Source organism: Zonotrichia albicollis, chromosome 3 (assembly GCF_047830755.1).
Source record: "Zonotrichia albicollis isolate bZonAlb1 chromosome 3, bZonAlb1.hap1, whole genome shotgun sequence".
NCBI lineage: Eukaryota > Metazoa > Chordata > Aves > Passeriformes > Passerellidae > Zonotrichia > Zonotrichia albicollis.
Genome location: NC_133821.1, coordinates 98,684,512 through 98,709,431, shown reverse-complemented (window position 1 = coordinate 98,709,431; position 24,920 = coordinate 98,684,512). Strand labels below are relative to the sequence as shown.

General features: G+C 41.9%; 2 protein-coding genes across 5 annotated transcripts; both read left to right on the top strand.

Annotated features, from left to right (window-relative positions):
• The first annotated feature begins 3,681 nt into the window (after window positions 1-3,681).
• LOC102063096 (glutathione S-transferase) lies at window positions 3,682-12,725 on the top strand. Its single transcript, XM_074538183.1, has 7 exons — window positions 3,682-3,819; window positions 4,902-5,015; window positions 5,622-5,673; window positions 7,919-8,051; window positions 8,916-9,057; window positions 9,753-9,884; window positions 10,202-12,725. The coding sequence occupies exons 2-7, from the start codon at window positions 4,929-4,931 to the stop codon at window positions 10,319-10,321; spliced, it is 666 nt and encodes a 221-aa protein (XP_074394284.1). The 5' UTR covers window positions 3,682-3,819; window positions 4,902-4,928; the 3' UTR covers window positions 10,322-12,725.
• LOC102062802 (glutathione S-transferase) lies at window positions 12,585-23,405 on the top strand. 4 transcript variants are annotated; one of them, XM_074538181.1, is made up of 7 exons: window positions 12,585-12,724; window positions 16,724-16,830; window positions 18,219-18,270; window positions 18,504-18,636; window positions 19,275-19,416; window positions 22,218-22,349; window positions 23,066-23,405. In XM_074538181.1, the coding sequence occupies exons 2-7, from the start codon at window positions 16,744-16,746 to the stop codon at window positions 23,186-23,188; spliced, it is 669 nt and encodes a 222-aa protein (XP_074394282.1). In that variant the 5' UTR covers window positions 12,585-12,724; window positions 16,724-16,743; the 3' UTR covers window positions 23,189-23,405. The 4 variants fall into 4 exon arrangements, with proteins under 4 accessions (XP_074394282.1, XP_074394283.1, XP_005496028.1 ...); XM_005495971.4 differs by lacking the exon at window positions 12,585-12,724 and adding an exon at window positions 13,274-13,405; XM_005495970.4 differs by lacking the exon at window positions 12,585-12,724 and adding an exon at window positions 13,994-14,137.
• The last annotated feature ends 1,515 nt before the right edge of the window (window positions 23,406-24,920 follow it).

The window sequence follows — 24,920 nt, the reverse complement described above, 5'->3', positions numbered from 1 at the left end:
AACAAAAGGAGGGGTTGGTGTGTAATCTGTAGCCAATAATGAGCTCGGGTTTTGCAATATGTATGAACTTAATTAACACGGTTATAAAAGTGTGCATGTTGGATCAATAAATCGGAGTTCGATGCTGATCAAAGGATGGGTCTTCTCCCTTTGCTTCCTCACTTGGAGAGTGACACCAGGAGACAAAGAACTGAGACTAAAACTTACTCGGCCAAAGTGAGTATATTGCAGTCGGGGGTAGTTCATACTTTGGCTTACAGAATTGTTTTGTACGTAATTATAACTGAAGTTTTAGAACTAGAGAGTACCTCTATCCAAAGAAATGCTGAATGGCCTTGGTCCCAGGTGTTTAATCTGTATACTGGATCCATGGAAGAACCTTCTGAGATAAAAGATTTAAACCTGTCCACTGTAGTAATTCATGGAGATCAGGTATATGAGGAGCAGGAATGGCAGGAACAGGAACTGTGGACACTTCAAGGGATCAGAGGAGAAGAAATCAAGGTAGGGTGCCAGATGATAAATGGGACGACTTATGAGAGACCAGATGAAATGAGTGTCGTAACCTCTCCTGGTGTATACAAACACCAGGAAGTTTGTGATAGCCTAAGTGAATCAGACTGTTGGTGTAATTTCAGCTTGATACAGCCTGTAGAAGTGACTTGCCTTTGGGCTCAGGATGCTATCGGACTTGCATTTAAATTCAAAGTAGACACTGCACTTTTTACAACAGCAGGACCTTATACAACCCATACTAGGACTCAAATAGTTCAGACTCAACCCAAAGTTGAACCTGAAGTGTATGAAATAGCCCCCTACGTAGTGAGGAATGTGGGTGAACACAACTATTATTCAATCCAGAATTGTCTCTCAAAATGTTGAGTTGCTAATGCAAATGAATATCTCAAAAATCCAACCACCCTGCTCCTCCTTCCTAAAAACATCCTTTGAGGGCTGGACAATGTGGTTACAAAGACAAGTAAATCTCAGGAGCAGAATAAGAAAGGATCTAACTGGGATATTAGGGACAGGATTAGGAGTTTTAAATGGAATTGATTCAGAAATACTGATGAATAAGCTGGCCACTGCAGCAGGTGGCCTAACAAAATTGAAGCGGCCTTTATAGTAATCTCTATTGGCATTAGGAACTAGCCAGTGGCAGATTTCAAAGTACTGCCAAAGTAAGGAAGTAGGAAAAGGCCGGGGACCAAGACCACAAGTTAATAGTAGAAGCACTTGGTACAGTTCAAGATAATGTGTCTTTAGCTTTCAGTTGTATACAAGCATAGTTATAGATGCAAGCACCAGCAGCTCTGATCATACGGAGAGGAAATGAAGGAAATTTTCCAGCTAAAATTCAGAAAGTTGTCTGGGATAATGTGATTGATCTTGAAAAGAAGTTTAAATCCTGGTGGACTATGGTAAATTTCACCTATGGTCCTGCTTCTAATGTCACCACTGCCTTTGTGCTTACCATACGTAATACCATTGTTTATGTTATCCATCCCATCATTGCATTAGGATTAAACCATGAAAAAAACAATACCCTTCAGAACATAGAATGTGGGCACGAAAGATGAATAAAAAGTGGCAGGCAGTAAACTTGGAATCCTGCATTACTAGAGAAACTATGAGATTCATTTGTGAAAACAATACTATTAATGCCCAGGATGTGTGTTTAGATACTGAACAGAGTATTTGCCACTTCGAAGTTCATTCAGTCACTGACCAGAAAATTGTGCTCATATATACTGGAAAAGAGTGTGTGTGCCTGAGAACTGCCTGTGCTGCTGTAAAAATTGATAGCAATGATGTTATTTTGTCTAGTAGAAATCATTCTAATTTCTGTATTTGTAATTTTGTTAAGATTATAGGGTGTGATTTTTCGTACTTGGCCCCAGTGACATCCCAGTGACCAGATGATTAAACCCAGTTATACATTGTATCATGGACTATCACCTACCCCTATTGGGAGGGACCTTACATTAGTAAAACAATTAATTAAGCACCAAGACCTACTAGAGATCTTGAAGGAAATCCAAGAAAGTGGAAAGAAAACCTTAATTACTGTCCAACATGATAGAAATTAAATAACTAGAATTCTGCCAAGAATAAAACAAAATGCAGATCATCACTGGTGGGATGTGGTCTTTGGGTGGTCACCAACTTCAAATGGAATCTCTAATAAGTTGTGTCATCCTACTGTAGTTTTGTTAATATTAGTTAGAATAAGTTTAAGATTATCCATTAACAAATGTTCAACACTAAAGTACACTTGTTGTCAAAGGAATTTGTACGAAGTAACAGAATTTACTTCCTCCTTTTAGGAAAGGGGGGAATGAGGCAAAGTGAAAATTTTCCAGGATAGAAATCCATTTTGATTTAGGTGAAATGTACATTTTTATATATACCGGCTTTACAACTTTCACAAAGTTGAGGGGTACTTTTTCTTTTCTGCGCAAAATATCACTACTAAGGTTAACAAGACTGTTGAACTTTGATAAATATGTGCATTTCTGTAGTGAAATCTGTTCCTGCCCAGGGCAGGAGGGCTAGATGATCTTTAAGGTCCCTTCTACCCCAAACCATTCTATGATTCTGTGATACTGAGTACTTAAACACCAAATAAACCAAGTTTGTAAATGAAAGAGTCAGTGCCCTAAATCCAGCTACAACTAGAGCACTGTCAGTTTTCAGCTGGGCAAAATCAGGGCTCCGTAGCTCTTGCTAAAGCCAACAGTTTCTTCATAAGAAATGTCATGCAGCTGGAACCACTTTTTTTAATCAAGAAAGGAAATAAACTAATATTTTTCAGCAGCAAAGCATGTATTACAGAGGGTTGTTGCAGGAGCTGTTTCTCTCCTGCCTCACTGAAGCGTTCAGACTTGCAGCTAGTGTCCAGGAAGGACCTGAGGGAGAACGCCCCTCCTGCTGTAACAACCACTTCTTTTGTGTGACACTCTGCAATTTATAAAACCTCCCTGTGTAATTTGAGAAGAATATTCCTGCTCACTGCTATGTTCAGGGTAATTCAGCCAAATTTTGCATGTCTATGTTGACCTTGACTGCAGGTACTGGCTACCTCAATATTAACCATGTAGATTAGATAGGCAGGATGGTGCATGGAGGATTATTCTGTATTGACATTTTGAAATCAATACAGTTGGCAAAAGAAAAACAGTCAGGAGTGCAGAGGGTCGTTTGACTTCTGATACCACACTCCATTCATTGTCTCTCACACTTCTCTTTGGTGTGTATTAACACTGAGTCGAATTCAGAGAAATGTTTTTGACGAAAAAAGTGTAAAATCTGACCCCAATGTCCTTTGATGAAATTGAGCAGAAGTGTCCTAAAGGAATATACACTTAGCAAGGCATAGAAGCTTGTGTGAGATTTGAGCAGAATTAGTTGATGTGATTTATGTAAAGCGGCAAGGTGTAAAAGGTAAAAAAACAAAAACCATTAGAATAAAAGTGTGATTGGCATTGCAGCATTCTTTTCAACTGAGCTTTTCACCCATTATAATTATTTTAAACTAGCAAAGAGGAGGCGTATAACCATCTGTGCTAGGACAGATATTTCCAATGACCATGATCTCTCATGTATCTTACATTTCTGCATTGTCATCATTAGTCATGAATTTGTTATCTCTGTAGATGAAAAGTAACTAAACAGAGAGAATTGCTTTTGTTTGCTTAAGAGAAAGAGATTCCTCATTTGCAGAGAATTGTTAGCAATACTTGGTGTGGGAGGGGCTGTAGTTATATAATCTCAAGGCAGAACGGCTGAGGGCTTAGAGTGAGTTCCACTGTGCACAAGGTAAGTGGGGTCTTTTATTTTAGACATACAGAGTGTTGTTGTATGTGAATCTCAGTCATTGAATGGGTTTTATAGGTTGAATGTGTGTATGTACTTTCTTTACTAACATGGTTATGTGTACCAAATGTTAATTCTCAGTCACCTGCTTTTGAGTTGCAGAGAATTAGAAAAAGAAGTGCAGATACAACAAGTGGGGAGTGTTTTCTCTCACCTCCTCCTTCCTACTGTCGAGAAGCTGACATGTTATTTACAAGGGGAATATGGCGGTGGTTTGGCCGTTTTCCTGTTGCTGCTGTTAAAGTTTCAGCTTTGTTGCTGACAGGGTGTCAATAGCTGTGAGGCTGGTACAGGCTGGGCACTGTTTGGGTGTGTTTGTGGCTGATGTGCACATCTGGTTCTGAGTGGGGTGGGTGACGGTCTGCCTAGAAACTGTTGTTGCTTTAAGTGTCTGCCTAGAAGCTGTTGTTGCTCAAAATTCCAGCAGAGTTGGAACTGGACCAAGCAAGCATTGCCCTGAGGCTGTGCCTATGATAAAGGCAAATCTGATGTTACCAGAGGCAAAATTAATTTCCATTTTTTAGAGGTTTGTGTAAAGACATTTCAGAAGAATGGAGTGTTGTAAAAGGGACTGACTGATGGAAAGGATTCCTTCCTGTCTGGTTATAATGGAGCATTAATGGCTGCTGGAGAAAGCAGAGCAGTTGCTGAGGTTATAGCATGTATCTGATTAAACAGTAACTGTGTTCTGAGATAATGCAAAAATACACAAATAGCACATGCAGCTTTCTGATCAGAACAGAACACTTTGAATGAAACTGTTTTGATTGACTGGTTTTCTCTCTGGGCATATTGCTGTAAGTACAGAGTTTTGATTAAACATTCTGCATGGGTAAGTAATATTTGAGGGCAGAATGATACGCGGCAGTCTGTCAATACATTCTAACTTTTATATCCACTGTTGATTAATTCAAGTCTTGGACGATAAATCATTGGTTTAAAAAAAAACAACTTTGAAAGCAAATTAGAGAGTTGAATCCAGGATTGTGAATGTTTATTGCGCAACCCTGCTTTCTTCATTGCAGATACCAGGGAATCAGGCAGGTGGAAACATGTCTGGAAAACCCAAGCTGCACTACTTCAATGGACGTGGTCGCATGGAACCAATCCGGTGGCTCCTGGCAGCAGCTGGGGTTGAGGTTTGCTTCTGGTCTTTTGTACTGCGATCCTGTGACAAATATGTGCTTCTACTGTTCCTTCTGAAAAGTGTGACTGAGCAGCAGTTTCAAGCTGTGCCTTCAGTGCATTGCTCAGCAGGCCAACAGGGACCACGAGCTTGCCCTAAGCAGGGGGCAAGTTCCTGTCTCACTTGCATGCATCGTGTGCAAAACCTGCAGGTAGCACCAGAAATGTTCCTCCCCTGTAGCTAGAGAGAGAAGAAATTTAGAACCCCAGCAGCAGAACCTGGTTTCTTAATTTTCTGATTAATCACAGAGGACAAGCACCTGCAATTCTGAGTACCTTTAGTTAAATTCCAATGTCCAATGTCCAAAACTACAGGTTTTGTTGTTTTTTTTTCCTCTGACAGATTCTGATACTAGGCCCAAGATGGTGTATGGGAATCTGTGTGTTTCAAATACAAGGGTTGGTTTCACAGTGATGGCCAATGTGCCTGAAAGATTTCAAATATGATTTATGGTTTAGAAATATAAAATTGCCCAAAACGTATCACTTTAGGCCTTTTTTACCTAAAGGAGGAGAGGCTAAATCATGGAATAACAATAGAACTTTTCTCCTTCCTGCAGTTTGAAGAATCTTACCTGGAAAAAAAGGAGGATCTGACAAAGTTACAGAAGGGTAAGTTTCCTTCGCTCTAAGATAATACAAGCAGCAATAATAATCATAAAAATAATCAGAATAAAAATTAAAATTAGAATTGCTTGTCTGAGATCACCTAAGTATTTTGAAGTCTTTGTGCCTTAAAAGAAAATGGCATAGACTGGATTGTACATGAGCTCTCGGAGTTGCACACTGCAGTGTTAGGTGATATCATCCACCCAGTTGCTTCAACCTCCACTGAATCCCAGGAGGGCTGAGGTCAGAAGGGACCTCTCAAGATTATCTACTCCACCTCCCCCGTTCAAGCAAGGCCCCCTCCAGCCAGTTATCCAGGACCATGTCCAGCTGGGGTTTGAGTATCTCCAGGGATGGAGAAGTATCTTGTACTTTGAGTATCTCCAAGGATGGAGAATGTACAGCTTCTCTGGACAACCTACACAGTCCAAGAGTCTTTCTTGAAGTTCAGATGGTTGACTCTCCTTTGTTGTGTTGCACTAAATAGTTCATTTAGTTATTGTTTTGCACTGGGTGTCTGGTAAATTGCACTGATCACATGGTCTGTCTCCTTCTCCCCTTTGCCCCCTAGGCCCCTGTAGCAGTGGTTTCTCCCTGGTCTCCTCCTCTCCTCTCCCCATCCCCACTTGTATCCCATTCCCTCTGGTTCTTTACCTCCATCCTCCTTTGCCCAGTTTAAAATCTCCCGCCATCAAGGATTCCTCCTCTTTTTCCCCTGGGATGTTGCCTGGATTTCCAGGTGACAGGTATCAAGGAATAAAGTAGGGCTCTGGTCCTGAGGAGAAGAGAGCCTCGAGTATTTTCCTTTTGTCCTCGTAAAGGCTGGGATGGGCAGGGGTCCAGAGCAGCCGGATGGCACCGAACGGCCCCAGAGATCAGCCCCTACAGTTGGCACCCAGGGGTCGTCTCCCACGAGGTCTCACTCCTTTGCTTCACTTTGTGACCACTGCTTTCCATCCTATGGCCATTGAGGCCTTTGTCTTCAGATCATCTTGAAAGTCATTGGCATCTTAGGTTGCCTTCAAAGTTGTGGTTTTATGATTCCTAAGAAAACAGAGTTCCAGATTTCCGAGTTTACCTGTTCTTCTGCTGCATTCCTGCCTCCCAAGGCAACAACCCACCATGCTGCTTCAGCTTCTGTCTTCCTGGACATGATAATCATGTTTCCTCCAAACCAAATTGCATGTCTGTGCTCTTCACCTGGCCTGTGAAAAACAACCTGATCTTGGGTTAGCATTTGCAGTCGTGCTGTTCTGTAGGAATAATAACTTGGTCCCTATATAGGAAAGGCTGCCTTTCAAAAAATATTTTGGGACACAAGCAGAATGCTAAATGCACCCTTACAAAGAGGGACATATCTGATCAGTCATCTGAATCAAGAAATACGATTCCGTCAAGCAAAAACACTTGCAGACTCTCTGGTCTGATACCTCTCTTTCTGGAGAACAATTTTTACATCTTTCAGGCTAAGATAAGATTTCTGCATGCTAGCAAAAGCGTTGCATGGCTCCAGCCTCACTCCAAGTGATATTTGGGTCTTTCAGGAATCTCATGGAAGTCTCTCATTCTTGCCACTTCGTGCCTAGACAGATGAGCTGCCATTTATAAAGTCAATGAGGTTGTCACAAAGATCTTTTTTGCTTTTCTATTCACTATTATTTATATATTCATTAGTATTCACATTATATGTTGGCCAGTTCTTAGAAAGTGCAGATGTATTTAGGCGAACATGACAGAAACTGGCTGGACCACATCTTTCAGTCCTTCTCATCTCTGTGAACCTCCATGAAAATCACCTGTGTTAGAGCCATGCAGTGCATGTATTTTTCAATGTGTGACAGCTGCCAGTTCTGCCTTTGACTGTTTCCTCAATCTGAAATTCCCACAACTTCATTTCTATACTATTAAGTTATTAACTTAATGTCACTGCTGCATGGTGAGCATTTTCCACACTTTCCTGTAAGAATGAGGAAGGTTGCTACCAAAAGGGTTGTCAAGCATTGGAACAGGCTGCCCAAGGAAGTGGTTGTGTCTCTGTGTGTAGACGTGCACTTGGGGAGAGGGTTTATTGGTGGAATTAGGCATTGCTGGTTTTACAATTGGATTTGATGATCTTGGGATCTTTTATCCAGCCAGATTGATTCCGATTCTAAATAAAAAGGAATACGTGTGGTCTCTTTGCCTAACACATGTGGGTGGTTCTCAGTGAGGGACTGAACTTCTCCTTGTGTTTTTCTGTTTGGCCTAGATGGATCCCTGCTCTTTCAGCAAGTGCCAATGGTAGAGATCGATGGGATGAAGCTGGTGCAGACCAGAGCCATTGCCAACTACATATCAACCAAGTACAACCTCTACGGGAAGGACGTGAAGGAGAGAGCCCTGTACTGTAACAGTACCACCTTTGCTTGTTAGACCCCAGCTCACCCTGTAGCTCAGGGAAACACAAGGGTATCCAGCTCCCAGCTCGATTCAGTGGGAGAGGGCAGCAGTGCACGAGATCACTGTGACTGCAGCTGATGTCTACAGCAGAGAGAGGCAGCTGGATTCCATAGGGCAAGCGAGCCCAGGAATCATCAGTCAGAGGTCCATGCACTTATGAGAAGAAAGCAGTCGGGGGGGCAGATTGTCCCACTGATGCTGAATTTCATTTTCTCCTGCAGTTGTCAGCAGCATCATTTTACCCTCCTCACACTCAGGGCAATGTCTTTTAAGGGAACTAAAACCCTTCTCTCTCTAATAACCAGGAATGAGTAGAGATTTAATTACAGGTTATTAAAGCAGAGGACTCCTAGGGCTCATGTTTTCACCTGAGGTATTACTGAATTCTCCAGTATAATAAGCCCTAGTAAACACATGTGTCAAGATATTTGCTAGAAATGGTATGGACCTGCTGTAAACCTTAGGGTGTCTTATTGGATTTTTAACACGAGTCTTCATGGTACACATGACAGTTTTGTAATCAGTTTCACCAACCCATATTCCAGACAGGAATCAGTCCCAGTAAGAAGTGGGAGTCCTACAGTCTTTAGGTTTCCCTAGGAATTTTGCATTTGCCTTTGGCTGAAGCTCCCTCCCTGCCTGGCCCCAGTGCAACTGCATTCCAGGGGGAACTTTGCCAGGGTATGTGTGTGTGTGTGGGATAGAAGGGGCAGGGATTTCCCAGCATCTGAGTGAGGTTGTGCCAGGAGTTATAGTGCTGTTCAGATCTACTGTGTGACCTGACCAAATGGATCTCTTCCTTTCAGAATCGATATGTATGTGGAAGGAATGTTTGATCTGAATGAGTTACTCATGGAATATGGCTACCTACCACCAGACAAAAGGCAGGCACATTTTGCAAATATGATGGACAAGACTGAAAACAGATACTTCCCAGCCTTTGAGAAGGTATGTGCAAAGAGCTAGTAGCTCAATTGATGCTGTTACCTTGAACCTCCATCCTGGAAGCACACTAGTTTAATGGAGGAAAACAAAAGAGAAGCTACACCTGGAAAATCAATGCTCTGGTTTTTAGTGGTGCTGGGATTAAGGTGGAGACAGGACACTACAGAGGGGACAGAAGGCACTTCCAATCTGGGAGAGATGTACAGCTGCAAAAACCCAGCACACACAGAGCTCCCCAAATGTCCATATTTCAGTGTGTGTGTTGTTTCACACAAGAGACTCTACAGCTCCAGCTTTGACAGCAAGGTTCCTCCTGAAATGCAAATGGCCCTGTACCATACATATACTGTGTAAAAGCATTGCAGTTCCTCCTGTATCTCATACAGCTGAGCCTTCAGTGCAGCTACAGCAGGCAAGGCAAGATGAACCCAAGTGAGCTGCCAGACAGGAATGTAGAAGTGAAAGAGCTGATAGATGATGCCTGGGATGGCAGTGCCTTCAGATCATTGTTTGTACTGCAGGTGTTTGAACTGCATTTCCTTCTTTCACTGACAACTCTGTGCAATGTGTGACCCTGCTTTGAAGATATATTTTTTATGAGAGAAGAACAGAAAAAGTTATATTTTATATATTTATATGTTATTTTATATTTTATTAACAGAGAAGAGACATGATCTGCTTCTGTTCTCTGTTTTTAGGTTTTGAAAGGCCATGGAAAAGGCTTTCTGGTTGGCAACCAGCTGAGCAGGGCAGATGTTCAATTGCTTGAAGTCATTTTGATGGCAGAGGAGTACAAACCCGATATACTTGCCAAATTTCCTCTCTTGCAGGTAAATGAATGGGCAATTTGAATATAGAATGAAAGGAAAGGACTGCTGATTTAAAGTGGCTGAAAAACATGTGGGAGTGAGAGAGTCAGAAGTGACTTGAAAAATAGTAAAATGTCCCACGTACTGTAGCTGGCCTTGGCTACTCGTTTTTGTATTTGTGGTATCTTGTTATAATCCCGAAGACAAAAAAGGGGGAAGCATAAAGTTTCTTCTGCAGCATCAAGCTGTAATGTGTCTTTCAGGGCACAGATAACATTGAGATATCTGACAGCTGAAATGATTCTTAAGCACTGTGCTGTTTTGATTTTGTTTTGTAGAGTTTCAAAGCAAGAATAAGCAATATCCCCACAATAAAGAAATTCCTGCAGCCTGGCAGCCAGAGGAAACCGCTAATAACTGACGAAGAGTTACCAAAAGTAATGAAAATTTTCTACTGAGTGTAAAGCTGTAGAAACTATTCCATTCTGCTTGCTGACATTGGGAAAATAATGAAAACACTGAAAACCAAGTTTTGATCCTACCAGGAAAGGCAATAGTTCACTATATAGGGGGTATATTGGACAACACAGAATGCTTTAAATAGCTAAACAGAATACCTGAAATAAATTCTTACTATTGGTACTCAAAACCTGGCTGTTCATTGATTTCTTGCTGCTACTTCTATGCCTAAGATCTGTCTGGTTGTGTTTTTCTGGCATTCCCAAGAATTGTTGGAAAAATAGGAGAGATTATCTCTAACGGTAGGTCATGGTGGTTTTTTTTTCTGGGAAATGCCAGGAAAAGCCTGCATGTTCTGGTTAGCTGAGGCTGAAAGTTTGGATTCTGCTTTCCTCTGAGCTTAACTTGGAATATCCTTGGACCAGAGCTCCTACTGTATCTCTGCTTTGGCACTAGACACTTGAAGTCTTGTAATGCAGCTTCACCCATGTTTCCTTTATCAGAAGATCTATTGCAGCAGCAACTTTGGAGACTCTGAGAAACAAATGCTGGTCAGCAGGTTAAAACTTGTTAAGGAAGGATTCAGGATGGTGTCAGGTCTTAGTGAGACCCTGGAATGCAGGAATCCATATTGACTTATGTCACTATATATTAAACCAAGTTTAATGCAAGTTGTACTGGAGTTGTTCATTTTAATCACTAAATCCAACTCCATTATTGAGGTTAAAAAGACTGTTGAACTTTGATAAATATGTGCATTTATATAGTGAAATCTGTTCCTGTCCAGGGCAGGAGGGTTGGAACTAGATGATCTTTAAGGTCCCTTCTACCCCAAACCATTCTATGAGTCTGTGATACTACTTAAACACCAAATAAACCAAGTTTGTAAATGAAAGAGTCAGTGCCCTAAATCCAGCTAGAACTAGAGCACTGTCAGTTTTCAGCTGGGCAAAATCAGGGCTCTGTAGCTCTTGCTAAAGCCAACAGTTTCTTCATAGGAAATGTCATGCTGCTGGAACCAGTTTTTTTAATCAAGAAAGGAAATAAACTAATATTTTTCAGCAGCAAAGCATGTATTACAGAGGGTTGTTGCAGGAGCTGTTTCTCTCCTGCCTCACTGAAGTATTTAGACAACACTGGCAGCTGCTGAGTGCCACCAGAAACTTGGGCTATGGGCACTGACTCCACGCCATGAGGTATTCTCTGAGGATGAGCTCCTGGCATGGCCATGTAGTGTCAGGATCCCTCACAGATATCCCAGTTTTTGGCACTCAGAGCCCCTGGCACAAGGAGTGCTTGCACGCCTTGCACAGGGCTGCAGCCCCAGCTTCCCACAATTCAGACAATCGCTGCTGCCTCGGGGGCCTCCGAGCCTGTCCCCTGCTCACGGTGTCCCAGCCATGTCCCTGATGTGCAGCTGCCTTGGAGCCAGCCCAGTGGAAATGTTGTCCAGAAAATTTAGGTTTGTTACCCAGTGTGCAATGAACCAATAATTACACACTTAAATGAGACATTGACTATTAATTTCAGAGTTGTGCAAGCCTGGTTGCTTGGTGGTATTCCAAAAATCAATAACAAGTTTTTACTATTTATTCATTTTAGCAAGCAAAGGCATTAATGTTAATTGACTACAAATTGTCTGGTTCTCTTAATAATCAATACTCTCTCTTCTATTGGTTAATGCTTCTCCGTCTTCTCATGCTCACTGCGTCTTCTGTCTTCTTTTGAGTTGGGTTTCTTGAGTTGGTGGGCTGTGAGTCAGCAGTGTGGGAATCTCTCCCTGCCAGAATTGTCTTATACCCGTTCAGAGCTGATCTCAGCACAGTTGCTGAGTGGGCTTTTTTAGTTTCTTCCTTATCTTGGGAGTTCTGACAAATGCCCTTGTGGCCCATAAATTCTGTATTTTATGTATCCACTATCAGAAGTACATTGTTCTTTCCAAGCCTTGTTAAACTCCCCCTAGGTTTGAGATCATTAAAACATGTTCAACTCTTAACAAGGGATTCTCATGACAAGTAATTTCTCTTTCCCACAGGCGGACTTCACTTAGACCTTGTTAGGTAGCTGCTCTCTGTTTCACAGATTATAACTTCTTTCTTGTTGATTAGGCTTGAAGGTATACAAAGATCAAACATCAAAGCACATCCCTCGTCAAGAAAATACACATTCCACATTTTGCAACAGAAACTCGGCAAGACTGCAGGGACAAGGCTGGGGGGGCTTTTCCCTGAGCTGCAGCGCTGGGGGACGATGATGCGCCCGGCGGGGCGGGCGCTGGGTACGGCGGCAGCCGAGGGGAGGAGCGGCCGCCTGACGGGACGGGAGGATCGTGTGTGGGGACCGGGCGCTGTTTGTTTCGGTGCCGTGGCGGTGCTGTGGCGGCGGAGCGGCTCGGGCACACGGTACTGCGGCGGCGGGCGGGCGGCGGGCGGGGGGCGCCAGCCCGGTGGAGCGAGTGGTGCTGGCCGGGTCAGCGCTCCTGCCCGATGCCGGCCGGGGTCAGCGCTCCTGCCCGGTTCTGACCGGGGTCAGCGCTCCTGCCCGGTTCTGGCCGGGTCAGTGCTCCTGCCCGGTGCCGGCCGGGTCAGCGCTCCTGCCCGGAGGGCAAAGGGCGAGGTGCATGACACACCGGCTGGCCCGTCCTGCCGTGCTGCTCCAGGGAGTTCGTCCAGGGGTTGTTCCCCAGCTTGTCTCCTGCAGCAGGGATCGGGACGGGCGGGAGGGTGGGCACAGAGGGGGTTTATTTGTGTTTGGCACTGGGTACGATCAGCGGGGAAGCTGAAGAGAAACTGCTCTTTGGAGTGCAAGTTTTGCAATCTCTGGGAGTACTTTGCCTTTCCCCTCGTCCGGACGCTCCTCCTGGCTCCGGCTGGAGAAGGAAGCTTTTCGAAGCCGGACTTGGCCCGCGCCCAGGCGGAAGCCGCCCGCTGGGGAGCCGCCGCAGGGTTAAGGTGGTCCGGAGCGATGCAGCGCTGCGCTCCATGGAGCTGCCCCTGCGGGACGGGGTGGAGCAACAAAGCGCTGCAGAGAACTGCTCCGGGGCCCATATCCGGCTAGGAAGAAAGTTTAAGATCTTGGATCAGGTTATGAGCTTGCTGCTAAATTCATTTACTTGTTCCTCACTGAAAGGCTGGTGCCTGAATTGTTTTGGACAAAACAATGTGGGGTGTTTTTAATACAGCGATCATAGCAGTAGCTGCCTCTCTGACACCTGCGTGGCTAAGGTCTAAGGCAAGTCTGGTGTGCTAAAACATCAAGAAAGTTTGTGATTAATTTTCAGGTCCATTCTTGCTATTCAAGAAAGACAGTTTACCAATTTTGTGACTCTTTTATCACTGCTCAGTATTTTACAAAGAGATATTCATTGCAGAGCCATAGAAGGGTCACCAGAATAGCTTGCAGCCTTATGTAAGTGTTCAGCCTGTATCCCAAATTCGGACCTTTAGCAGTGCTTTTGTAGGAAGATATTGCTGGCTTTTCAGGGGATAGGTCCCGGTTTTCAGTGGAGCACTGAGCTGAGACTGGCAATCGGGGCTCTGCGTGGGCTGAATTTTATCAGTTCCAGCTCTGCTTTGTGGAGAGGTCAAGGATGTTTGCTGTTTCTGCCTGTGCTAGCCTGTCCTTACAGTGTGTTTCTCAGCCTTGGTCCCACTGGACCTCCCACTGCTGGAGGTTGGAGTGTTTGTCCAGTCTGTGAGGGTTTAAGTGCAGTTCTCCCCTCTGGTGAAGCTGAGACCAACACCTACTTTCTGAGCATCAGGGAATGAAGGGTTTCTGAAGTATAGACGATCAGGAGCTCTCTTACTTGTTACAGTGTAAGTCATTCATGGGAAATAGAAATGAGGTTTAGATCCTGGCCCTGTGTGTGTAGGGCCTGGTAGGGAGCTGTGCCAAGTCCCTTTTTGAGTGCCTTGTTCAGGTGTCAGCCAGGCGTCCAGCAGTGCTGGAGCAGGTGCCAGCTGCACTCGAGACACAATCCACTGACAAGCACATCCTTTTGTATCAGGGCAGCTTTGCTACAGGGACTGAGGTGTCCAGGGACACAGACACTGCCAGCGTGTGGTGGTTTTAGTTTGAAACTGGGCAGAAATCCTAATTTTGTGTAGTGCTTTTGGTTTGTTAATTTGAGATTTTATTAACTTTGAGATTCTCATGGTTAATGTTTTAAAGAGTGTGGTGGGTTTGGCGTTGGTTAATTATTAATGTATTTTTTTTTTGTTGTGAGGTGGGATTCGGAGAAAGATAAAGTAGGTTTAAAATTTTAAAAGAGTACAAAGAAAAGTTTATTAACAGTAACTAAAAAAAAGAGTAATAAGAATTAGAACAAAATTTTTAGAATATATATTTTAAAATATTTTTTTCTTACTGATAATGTCAAGAAACAAAATAAAAAATAGCTCAATATTTTAATTTTTTTTTTTGTTTACTTAGGGAGAGAAGTCTTTTTTGTTAATGTTATAGAGACTTTTCTGCACGAAAAAACCCCAGTTTTCTTGTGTTTTGTTAACGAACAGTAGTTGTTCAGGGAAATTTGTAATTGTGAAGTTCTTATTTTTTATAAGCTTTCTTACAGTTTGTTTATGGGTTATGTTGATTTATGGGGTATTGTTTTAAAGATGAGTTGCTAAAAGGTAAAAGTTTTTATTATTTATTTTAAAAATTATTTTTATTTTTAAAAAAAACAGATTTTTTTTCTTTTTTTCTTGGGGGTAGAGGATTACTTTTTTAAAAACTTTTTATGGGATTACTGTTATTTTAATATTTGTTTATTTTAATATGGAGGGTTTTGTTTTATATTAATTTGATTTTTAAGTTTTTTTATCGTTTTAGGTGTTATAAGGAAAAAGAGTTTTTTCTCTATAGTTTATAAGAGGATTTTAGTTTTAAAATTAAGGTATTTCTTTATGTTTTTCCTCTGGATTTGATTTTTTTACTGACTTTGATGTTTTTATGGTGTTTTTTGTATGTTTGTATTTTGAGGGTTTTTTCCTTATTTGAGGGAGTATTGAAAGGGTTAACGTGTTGCTTCGGTCTTGTAAATGGTTACTTGATTTGTTGGTAACTTGTGAAAGAGAAAAGAGGAAGTTCTCAGGGTTTTTGTCGTGTCTAGGTTTTTAGTGATTGGAAGCTTTGTATTATTTTAAAAAATTCCTCTCTTGCTAAACTGTGACACAGGGCTAGGTGGAAGCTGAGCAGTGGGTTTGAAGAGCTGCATTTTGGATGGGGGCACCTCTTTCTCCTGCGAGTCATTGCTGGCAGAGTGATGGCTGTGTGCTGCAGAGCCTGTGGAGGACAGCACCCATCACAAAGGACTTCAGTGAAGTGGCCCAGGGATGCAGGCACGCCTGGCACTGTTGCGCTGTCTGTGCCTCTTTATTGATGCCTTGGGATTATGGCCAACATTTTTACTTTGTGGCTCAGCTATGTATTGTGAAGTCAATGCAAGCATAAATAAAAGCCTGCCTGTGAACAGATAAACCTTTGGCTTAACAATGAAGCATTCTGTCAGTCTGTGCCTCTGTCTTATGAAATTTGCTTCATTCTTCTGTGACCCATTAGGGATAAGAGTACAGTGTTAGCTTTGTTTCCAGCACCAGGCAAGCTCACATCAGCTGCCCATGTCATACAGTGGCATGTGACTGCACATGGCAGGGAAATTTGAAAGGACCAAGTGTTTCATCTCAGCACCATCATCTGATGGGCTGACTTGAGCACCCTGCTGCCAGGGGCATTGCCCAGGCCTTATCTAGCCAACAGAGGTCAGTTCCATCCATTTGGTTTTTGATTTTAAAGTTAAATTTTCAGGGCAGATAGAATATAAATCTCTGTTACAGTTTGACTGTAGCAGCTGGATAAGGAATGTAGAAGCCCTGATGATATATGTTGCTTTTAAAAGCATATTGGTAAAGGCACAGGAGCTCAGGGCTCTGAATTGTCATATGAGAGAGGTGAAAACAGTGCTGGTGACACTAGTTTGGTGTTCTTTGGAAGCCATTCATTTGATACAGTACATTTTTCAAGTATGGTATGACATGTGACAAAACCAACACCTACTGAAGAGATTGCATCACTGCAAGGTTAAAAATGTGCTAGTTCAGGAGTACCCTACAGTTCTGCTTTGGTTGTAAAACTCAGTAAGCTGTTCAAACTACAATAATATATTATTTAGGAGATGCTTATTGTCTTGATGTGGCTGAATGACTGCACATTCTGGTACTGTGTAGTTTTTCTTTTATTCCATTCATTCACAGGAAACTTGGTTGCATCAAACACAAGCATGGAGGACTTGATTGTTCTTCTACTTTCTCATTTATCCAACTGTATTTAATAGTTTGGAGTGAGACATTCAAAATGATAATTTAAAGCATGCTTCCATAAGATTATCATCTTGATTTTATCAGGAAACAAGAACTCTGAAATCATGGCGGGGAAACCCAAGCTGCACTACACCAAGGGAAGGGGGAAGATGGAGTCAATCCGATGGCTGTTAGCAGCAGCTGGGGTTGAGGTTTGTACCTTTTTTTTATAAAGTGATTTGTGATTAAAATAGGTATCCTTTGGAAGGGTTTCCCAATTGCATCTGTGCTTAGGGATATGCACATCATGACAAATTGTGATGCAGAATGCTTAGATTGAGTGATACACTCTTGTGTTTTATTTCATGTATTCCTTGAGCCATAGTTACACAGTGAAGATATTTTAACGTATAAAGAGAATTGATGGCTGTCATTTTTGAAACATACTTTAAGATGAGATTGTAAATTGTTGCTACAGACAAAACTGTGACTTTTTGCCAATGCTCATAACTTCCCTGTATCTCATGTGTCTTCTCCACTGAAAGACCATGCATGCCACGTGAAAACTTACGAACATTCTCTCCAAAGAAAGCACCTTTTGTTCTTTGGGTCAGGAGCTGAGTAGGATAAATCAGCAGATCTGCCCCAAAGGCAGTGTTAGGGGATCTATCTAGATTCACATAACGTGAAGGCCATCCTATGACATCTTAATTTCTACATTAAGTTTTTGTTTGAATATGTTTTTTTGAAACTATTTATACTCTGTTGGAAATAAAAGGCTTTTTTAAATGGTGCACACTTGAGAATATTGCTGACAGAGAATTTGCAGAGCACAAGTGCTGAGGAAACCAAGATCTTGTCCTCATTCAAGTGTCCTTATTAAAAAAAAAGTCCAGTGAATTAAAGATGGAGATAAATGCTGTGTAAGAGAGGCATAATTTACAAGAATTTTCTCAATATTTCATGTGGCATCAGCTGCTTTTTAATTGCATTATTTGGTATCAGTTTATGGTTCATGCAGGTGACTGTGGTCTTTATAACGAGGAAGTTCTTTCTGGAGCTTAATGCTTTGTACAGTCCTGTGGGGCTGGGGACACCAAAGTCTTGGTTTATTGTATCTGCTGGAGCAGAGATGAAGTAGGGGATCTGTTAAGGAAACTTTTCTGTCTGACCATCCAGGAGCCTCTCCATCAGTCCTTAAAATAATTTAATCGTGGTGCAGCAACAGAGTAACATTATGCCTCCAGGGAGGGACCTGGAACAAAGGAAATTGCTGGTGTTTTGTACCCTCACAGTCTAAGTGAAGCTTTGGGCTCATGGGCTCCTGCTAGGGCTCACCTGGCCAGTGCCACATGTCCCCATGCCCTGTGCTGTGCAAAGAGAGGCAGTTCCCAGCTCCTGCCTTGGGCTCCCAGGGCTCCATGAGCAGCTGGAACTGCAGCTGCTCCCCCAGCTCCTGGCACTGAATGGATTCCTCACAGGGTCAACACGAGAGAAGTGTGGAGAATAGTGTGGAGAGGTGAGCTCTAGCTGCCAGCCTTCCTTCCACTTCTCCACTGCCTTTGGAGTGACAGTATTGTTTTCTGTTGTTGCTTTTCAGTTTGAGGAAGAATTCATAGAGACAAAAGAAGACTTAGAAAAATTGCGCAATGGTGAGTCTGTAAACCGTACCCTGAACAGAAATTCTCACACACAGAACAAAAGAACAACAGGAGGTATTTTTTTAAGACCTGCAATATGATCTGACCTGTAAAGAAGAACTTCTTCCTTGTGGATGCTTTCATCCCTGAGAATTAGAAATGTCTTGTTCTCTTACCAGGTCTATTCCTTATTTTCAGTGTAGCATTTCAGTGGCCTGAGTAGCTTGATCCTCTTTCTTCCCTAGATGGAGTCCTGCTGTTTGAGCAGGTGCCCATGGTGGAGATGGATGGGATGAAGATGGTGCAGACCAGAGCCATCCTCAGCTACATTGCAGCAAAGTACAACCTCTATGGGAAGGACCTGAAGGAAAGAGCCTGGTATGGTAACAGTGTGCCACTTACTAACACTCCTCCATGCCTGTTAATATTTACAGAAAGAATGTTGCTGTGAAGTATCTGCAGTAAAGGTGAGTGTACCTAGCAGACTGTCACTTACTGTAGAGAGTTTATTTTGTGAGAATGGAAGGGCACCTCCAGAGACTGTGGAGATTATTATGGACTGGCAATTGTTAGCCAGAATCCTCTCATGATTAGACCTCAAAACTAATTTTTTTCCCCTAAAGTGGTTTGCATGTGCAGTCTTTTCTCCCAGCATAAATGAATAGATTATTAATAGAAAAGAGATAGATTATTAATGGAAAACAGCATGAATTTCACTTTAAATACATTACTTGCAGTCTTTTTTTTTGCTTATTGCATATACTGTGAGCCTGTTTTACAATTTGTACTTTGAAAAAAACTGGAAGTTTTCTCAAAGTGAAAGAACCAAGAAAAGAAACCAGTGTATTACATTACAGTGTATTACTCAGTGATTACTCTGAAGTAATCACTGAGTAAAATGTTTATTATTCTCTAATAAACATTTTACTCAGTGATCACTTCAGAGTTGTGTTTCAGGAAAAGAATCAAAATGGAAAGTTTGAGTGATATATGTTGAACAAAAATATTTGTTTCAGGATTGATATGTACGTGGAGGGAACTACAGACCTAATGGGAATGATCATGTATCTCCCTTTTCAACCAGCTGATACAAAAGAAAAGAATCTTGCCTTAATCATTGAACGAGCTACAACCAGGTACTTCCCTGTTTATGAAAAGGTAAGTGATAAATGACCAGCAGTTCACAAAGACAGCGAGTTCTGGGCTCCCCCTCCTACCCCACTCCCCCACTATTCCCACACATATACTTTCCAGAAGGCAAGTGACAGTAGAACTTTAGAAATGTATGATGGAGCCAGTATCCAGCAATGTGAAAAGAGGGCCACAAAATAATTTTTGGGGTGGTTTCAGTACTGGGTCGCTTTGCTGTCTTTCTTTTCCAACCTAGCTTAGTGGCTGATGGCTCCCAGTGTTTTGCCTAACTGCACCATTTCAATCCTTGTGCCAGCCTTCAGTACTTATTGTCTGGAAGTGTAATGTGTTACAGAAATGCTAAGGTTTGAAAAGACCTTCTAAAGATCAGTAAGTCTAATTGTCAACCCAGCACCACCACCATATTCACTATCAAACTGTGTCCTCCTGTGACACATCCACATGTTTCTTGAACACTTTCAGAGTTGGTGAATCCACCAGTTCCCTGGCAGTCTGTTCCAGTGCTTTGCAACCCTTTACATGAACAAAAATTTCCTCAGATCTAATCTAAACCTCTCCTGGTGCAACTTGAGTCCATTTTCTCTTGTCACTGGTTACCTGGGAGAAGAGGCCGACCCCCACCCTACTACAATGTCCGGTCAGGGTGTCGTAGAGAACAATAGGGTGTCACACTCAGCCTCCTTTATTCCTGCTATTCAAAGTAAAATACATTACAGCTAAGGATCTAATTCTATGATCTTCCTTAAATCAATTGCTTAAATGTATTTTATTTAGAGACTATGATTTTCATTCTCTGAATTGCTACTTGGGCATCCTTAGGTGTGCACAGAGAGGCTCTGCAAGCAAGATTCATGTAGCACAGAAAGCATAAAGCAATTATTTACTGGCTAGCATGCACCAAAGAGCCTGAGCTGTGAGGGAAGGCTTTGCTGTGCCTGCCATCTCCTTAGAGCACATGAGGAGGCTTTCTTGGCTAGGGAGGGGGTTGGTCAGGAGGGGATGGATCGGTCTTTTCTTCTCCCTGGAACATTGCCTGGATGTTACTGAACTGCCATTTTCCACCAACTTGCTGTTTGTTTTGTTGTTTTATTTCTTCTGTAAGGATATTTTAAATTTTTTTTGAGTTAAGATTTTCTTGTTTGAATTGATCCAGCTGTGATCCTCATCTCACAAGTTTGTTTCTGTTTGTAACTTTTCCTTTGGTGCCAGTGCTTTTTCAGGGCATAGTGGTCTCCTCAGAAATCTGCCAAGGGTACAAAGCTGTGCTGTTTCAGAGCTAAAACTAGGTTTCCTGCTTGAAGCCTTTGTTACCAGGCAGCTGAAGTCCACTCAAAAACTACAGGACTTGATGCAATTTCATGTCCCACTTTATTAGAGCCTTAAATTGCACAAACAAAACCCACAGAGGTTGCCCTGTAAAATAACAATGTAAATGATAATCCAGCACTTCTGTAATCAGAGTTCATATATATCCACTCCCATACCAATGGAGGGCTGTGCTAAGACATATTGATTACACACCAAAATCTTTCAAAGTCTGATATGTATTTTAAGTTACTAAACAATAAAAATGCACCAAAATTCTCTAAGCCTGTGCTTAGGTGGCATAAACTACTGTTGTGATATGTTTTAGCATGTATGCTCCATGTAGGAGAGTCTTTGAAGTAACCCCTATTTGCTAATGTAAAGACACAGCTGAACTTTTACATTATTTTAGCCTAGTTAATTTTGTTAAAATGGTTAATCATTTTCTTTCTGTACCAGCTGTTTAAGATGTCTATTGATTCAGCTTATCAGGGATTGCAGTCTATGTGTTATTCATTTTGGAAGCTGACAGGAAACATACCTAGCTGTGAGAGTTCACTTTAAACACTCAGCAGCCAGATGGAGCAGCAAAAGGCAATATAAAGCCCTGCAGGCAATCAGGTGCTATGTTTGGAGTTTCCACACCCTGTGATAAAGAAGCTGTGCTAGACCTTGTTAGAGCAGAGTAGGAAGTAGCTATGTGAAGGGATCAGCTGTGACTCTGCCCATGATTGCTGCCTCTATGGTAGAACTGGCAGATGGGCCTGGAGAAGCAGTGGGCTTCCAAGTCACAGACTGATGTCTTACTGCACATTTGTTAATTTGGAGTGGCCTTGGTGTCACTTAGGCACAGACATGGCCTTCTCTTGCTCCTGATGGGAGGGTGACATCTTCATGTCTTCATGTCGAAGCCAGGCTGGAGAGCTGGTGACTGCTCTGAAGCTGTGCTGCAATGTTCATCTCAACTTGTCTGCTACACTTGTTAGATTTGGCAGGCTGTGATTCTTGCATCAGCAGTTTGCCATAAAGGAGTCCTTCCTTACGAGATAAAGGCTGGACATATTTCTGGACATATTTCCTTCATTCTGGACATATTTCAAACTGTAATCAGCAGACTCAAATTTTGCTGAAACATCTGGAAATTCACTTAACTTTTTTCTTAAAAATTAGAGATGTGCTTACTGTGTAAACTGGCCTGACTACCTCTTCCATTTACTTTAGTCCTGTTCCTTTTGTGTGATTAAGTCTTTCTTGTAGTGCTGGACTTGGTATACAGCTACCTGGTGCAGTAGGTTAGAGTGAGAGATGGGACTGCACACACTGAAACATGAATTCTGATTTAATTTTTTGTTTAAAGAAGATGGATCACTTTCTAACTTCAGAGGTTCTTGCATGGCTTTGCTCTGCTGTGTTTTTTCAGAAATCTGTCTGCAATGAAATACCTAGATAAAATAGTTACATCCCATGTGAACTTTTTTTGTTTATTGGTTCGTACTTTATAGGCCTTAAAAGATCATGGACAGGATTATCTTGTTGGCAACAAATTAAGCTGGGCAGATATCCATCTGCTGGAAGCCATTTTAATGGCAGAAGAATGTAAGCCTGATGTACTGTCTGCATTCCCCCTGCTGCAGGTTAGTAATCATCTGCTGTCAATATGGGAGGTAACAAATTTCACTGACTGTTGTTGGAAGATAATTGATGTTTACATCATTTGAGCCATTGTACTGACACTTCTCTGGTCTGACTACAAAAACCTGCACTCAGTGCACTGCCTTGCCCCAGAGCTGCTGGGGACTTGCCTTTCTCCAGTTCTGCTTTTCCTAGTTGTTCTCAGCTGGCAGGAATTCGCTCACTAGTGCTACCAGTTTGGTCCTTTTAACTGCTACTTCCATGTCTTCAAACACAGCAGCAATATCCAGAAGGAAAGTCTGTGGCCTGATGTGTCTGCAGTTCCTGTCTTTTACTTTTTGCTAGCAAAATTATATTTTTACGAAATCATGTACAAAGAGCAGTTCAGTTTCCTATATCTTGACTCAGTGCTTTGCACTGAGATATTCCTGTCTTTGCCTCTTTTTTTTTCCCTTAAATATATCTGCAGGATTGCTATGTGGAGTTTTTTCTTCCAATTTTTACTAGATGAATCTTAACTCTTTAATATTAATTTCTCCCATTCCCATCTGGGAAACAAAGGTATAGCATCAGCATTACAGAGTAGAAAAAGCTAATACCTTTTACTCTTTAATAAGTATGTCTGACAAGTAAAAATCCAAGTTACCTGATCTGTAAACTATAAAGGATGGAATTATCATTTCCTTGATCTCACTGGCATTACTGTTGCTTCTTACAGGCTTTTAAAGGAAGAATCAGCAACATTCCAACAATCAAAAAATTCTTACAGCCTGGCAGCCAGCGGAAGCCACCAACAGATGAGAAGTTTGTTGCTGTTGTGAGGAAAATATTCAATATCTAATCTGATGAAAATAACCCAACTGTAGTAGATTGCCAGAGCTTGCTTTGTCAGAGTAAATTTCATAGATGTACTCTGTAACTTGCATCATATGGCCAGTGTTGAAACAATACACTGTGAATACACTTTTAAATTAGAGTAAAAGGCTAATTTGGACCTGTTGCATTTAGAAAGAAGAATTTCATGAAGCAGTTATATGAAATAAAATATGCTGACACTTGGTGTGTGTTCAATTATAGTGCATGCCTGGTAGGGTAAAATGTTCAGTTGTAGCTTCTGGAGTACTGTAGAAATGCCACATGATCCCCAAACCCATTTTAATAAACTGCCAGACAGAGGAGTCACACCCTGAAAACTGAGAAGTCATTTAAATTCAGGCCTAGAATCTTCTGGGTTGGTTCTTCAGGAGGTCTCCTAGAAAGTTCACTGTCTGCCTGCTGTATTTCACAGCTTAAAAATTAAGGAAATAAAAACTTTAAAAATAAAATTAAAATTCATGATTCTTTTAAGTTTATGGGCAGAAGTAAAAAACTTTTCTAATCCCCACATGAATCTCTTAGGAGTGATTTTTTCACTGAAAGATCAAAGTCCTTGTGTTTAATTGGCCTGCTGTGATTTTCATCTGCTGAGAGGACTTATTCCCTTGCTCTTCTTTTTGCTGCTTGGCTGGCTGGTCAGTGAGGCAAATGCCCCTTGAGTGGTTTTTGTATAAGGTTTTACCTTCTGCAGTCACTTCCCACAGTTATAAAGCCAAGTGCACTGGCTGCTTACCTCTTCAGTAAGTGAGTTTTACCTTAACAGTGCTTAAAGCATGCACTACTCTGTCAGATTCTTTACCCTAATTTCATGGGAACAATCACTGTTCCCTTTAAGAACATTGCCATAAGCCATCCTTCTTTCCATTTAGTTGTTTCTCCTCAGCAGGACTCCAACTGATTAGGCAAACAGCCAGTGTACATGAAGAATTGCTGCCCAGCAAAGTTAACTCCTTCCCTGATGTGTGCCTAAGAAGAGCCATGTGCATCTCAGAGGTACAAACCACACTGCCCCAGTGCTGACTTCCAAACAGGTTAAGATTACATTAAGATTACCTCAGTAGCTGGAAGCAGTGCTTTGCCCAGCACAGTACTCGTTTCACTGGGATATTCCTCTCTTCCAAATAAGTGCTATGATTTAGGAACCATCACAAAGGAGATATCATGATACACAATAACCTTCATAAGCAAGCTTTGTGTGAAAAAAAATGAAAAGCAGCAAAGTTTGTTTGTCTTCGAGAGGGCACCCATCCATACTGCTTCCTAACAAGTTTCCTTATATTCCCTGTACACCAGAAGACAGTCTTAGCCTAGCTGTGAGACTTCAGGAATATTTATTTTGTACACAAATCAAAGCAACTTTAATCCCTGAATAGTTTGTGACTGAACAGTCTCTTCTGCTTACCGGGGGGAGTTCAGCAAGATAATCTATGAGAGAATGGAATGGCAAACCTGTCCCAGAGTACTGAGAGCTTGCAACCTCTCTGTGCAGCATGATGACAAACCTCAGCCATGGTTCATGTCACTGGAAATTTACAGCATGGAACGTGTTTTAAACCACTACTGAGTACACAGCAGAGCACCAGACTCTTTTGTTGACAAAATGGCTCACTCCTCTGCTTAAAAAACTGATAAGCTTCAAACCTGTTACATTTTATTTGAGCGCTGATTTTTTATATTTAGAACCAGGGGAACAAGAG